A 2,648-nucleotide genomic window follows, 5' to 3' on the forward strand; every position below is an offset into this window, starting at 1 on the left:
GGGCTCTCAGGCTGAACATCTCTTTAGAGTCAGTATTTTGTGTGGACCATATATTTGAATCCTCTTGCATCTTCCTTTAGTCTTTATCATTTGTCGTAGATCTCTTTGGGGCTCAGTTTCCCATAGCTCCCTCAGTGTTCAGCCTCTGAACCTGGGGATTCTGCAGCCACTTCATCCAACAGACACATCCCACTGGCACAGATGATCTTACCACATGGTCTCAACGCTTGTCTCCTTGCCAGCCTTCAGGTCTCATGGACGACGTGCTTCTGATTCTAGTTAAATATAGCTGGCAGTGATGTGGGGAGGGGCAAGTGATTCTTCATAATCTAGCTTGCATAGAGACTCTTAAATTTGTTCTTCTGCCCCACCCCAGCTATGAGTATATTCTTTCTGATTTACTCAGGAAGCACTTGCTTTTCAGTTGCTTGTCTGTGAATGTCCAGTGTGTCATTAGTGTCCAGAACAGACAGAATTTCTGCTCTCATGGAGCTCCCATTCCAGAATCTGATGGCAAATCATTTAGGATGATGGGTTTATCAAAGTATGTGCTGCATAGGAACATTCAGTGACTATGGCTGACCAGCCTACTGAAGGACCAAGGGTCCTGTGTGAACTGTTTCCTCCTGCATGACTTGGCCACAGAATCCAACTGGAAATGAAAGTAGGATTATCCTAGAAAATCTGGAGTTGTCTTCCTGTGAGTTGGCAGCTGTATGTGCTGTTGAACTGACCCNATTCCTTTTCTAGGCAAAAAGGGTATTGTCCAGTGTTTTTCCTGTGGAGGATGCATGGAGAAGTGCACAGAAGGTGACGACCCAATAGAAGATCACACCAAGTTTTTTCCCAAGTGAGCAAAATGTCGTCTCTTGACTGAATGTGCTTCAACTGTTATTCCCTCACTGTCCATGTCTTACCTGTGGATGGTCTCTGCCCACCCTTCTGTTCTCTCTATGAAGCACATATCCTTATGTCTTTGTCCCTTGATCCCATGACACTCTCCCTCTCCAGCTTTTTTCTTGTCATCGTAACATCTTGGTTTTGATTGGGTCAATATACAGACTTTTAAAGACAGGGTTTCTCTATGTAGCCCAAACTATCATAGAGATGCTATCTCGCCCAAGTAGGACTTGAACCCATGATCCTCCTGCCTCAGCCATTCAAGTTCTGTTATTACTGAGGGATGCCACCATATCTGGAAATCCCATGCCTTTCTGATTATTTTCATTACAAACTAGTCTTCCTCTTCTCTTTCTGGAATCCTTTAGTATTTTCTATTTCTGCTGTCTGAGACTTCCCAAGTGGTTTTCTTTTCCTAGTGCTGGGGACAGAAGCACTGACTTGGGCACACTAGGTCATCCCTTACTATTCATTTACTCTTGCCCACTTTTCTGCCCTTCTTCAAGGTTATTTTCATTTCTCTTCCACACACAAGACAACTCTAGAANTGTTCAGCCATAGAATGAAATTTGTTGTTTTACTTAGTAATTAGAATCTTCAAAGATAATATTAGTATATGCACATTGTAAAGTGTGTATTCCTGAGCACAGTGGTCTAAATATGGAGTCTTAGTCTCTGAAACATGAAGGAAGAAATCCAGTTTTCTTTTATATTAAATGCTTTAATATGGATTATCCTAAAATCAATCTATTTTAAAATCCAGCACTTGTAACTAAGAAACAAGAGTCTTTTGCTCTGGTATCCCTTTGAAGGCATGAAAATCTGCAACAGTGTTGATGTCTGCAGTCTCTGTTTAGCTCTTCACAAGTGTTATGTATGCATCCAATGCTTATGTAATATTGATGTAAACTGATGTAAGTCTAATTACTGAACTTTAAAATTAATGTTTTAAATAATTATCTGGTTTTGATATAGAATGGTTATAATATTAGAAATGATGAAAAATGTTCTTTTAAAAATGTCTTATTAGTGTACATTAATTATATACAGTAATGACATGTTCATATATGTACATTATGACCTTTACATATATATGTATGCCTTACTTAGGGTTGTCCTGCTGTGTACAGATACCATGACCAAGGCAACCCTTATAAGGACAACATTTAATTGGAACTGGCTTACAGGTCCAGAAGTTCAGTCCAGTATCATCAAGATGGGAGCATGGCAGCATTCAGGCAGGCATTGGGCCGGAGTAGCTGATAATTTCATCTCTTGTTCTGAAGGCAGCTAGAAGACTGTCTTTCAGGCAGTTATGGTGAGGATCTTAAAGTCCACACCCACAGTGACATACCTACTCCAACAAGGCCATACCACTGGACCAAGCATATACAAACCATCACAATGTATACATAATATGATGTGTGTGCGCGCACACACACACACACACACACACACATTACAGCCTGTTACAATCATGTTCACCACTATCCTCCCATTACCCTATCTTATCTGCCTCTAGATTCCTTTGGCCCATTTCTTTCTAAATCACATGTTTCAGACTAGCCTCGGTTACATAGCAAGACTTATCCTCAACATACACGCATACATACATGCATACATACATACATACATACATACATACACAACTAAATAAATAATGAAATATTTCCATCTAATTTTGGAGTTAGAAGATGATTTTCAGCAGTGGGTATTGTTTCTTTTTCTTTTTTCTTTTTTCTTTTTTC

General features: G+C 39.8%; 1 protein-coding gene across 1 annotated transcript in view; it reads left to right on the forward strand.

The window, feature by feature from the left end:
* LOC110289217 (baculoviral IAP repeat-containing protein 1a-like) overlaps nucleotides 1-2,648 on the forward strand; it is a gene marked incomplete at its 5' end in the record, with an annotated part of 23,306 nt that overhangs the window by 4,075 nt on the left and 16,583 nt on the right. Inside the window, 1 exon segment of the mRNA XM_021155364.2 lies at nucleotides 666-850. Coding sequence (XP_021011023.1) covers nucleotides 666-850 — 185 coding nt within the window.

Source organism: Mus caroli, unplaced genomic scaffold (genome assembly GCF_900094665.2).
Source record: "Mus caroli unplaced genomic scaffold, CAROLI_EIJ_v1.1 scaffold_15833_1, whole genome shotgun sequence".
NCBI classification, from domain to species: domain Eukaryota; kingdom Metazoa; phylum Chordata; class Mammalia; order Rodentia; family Muridae; genus Mus; species Mus caroli.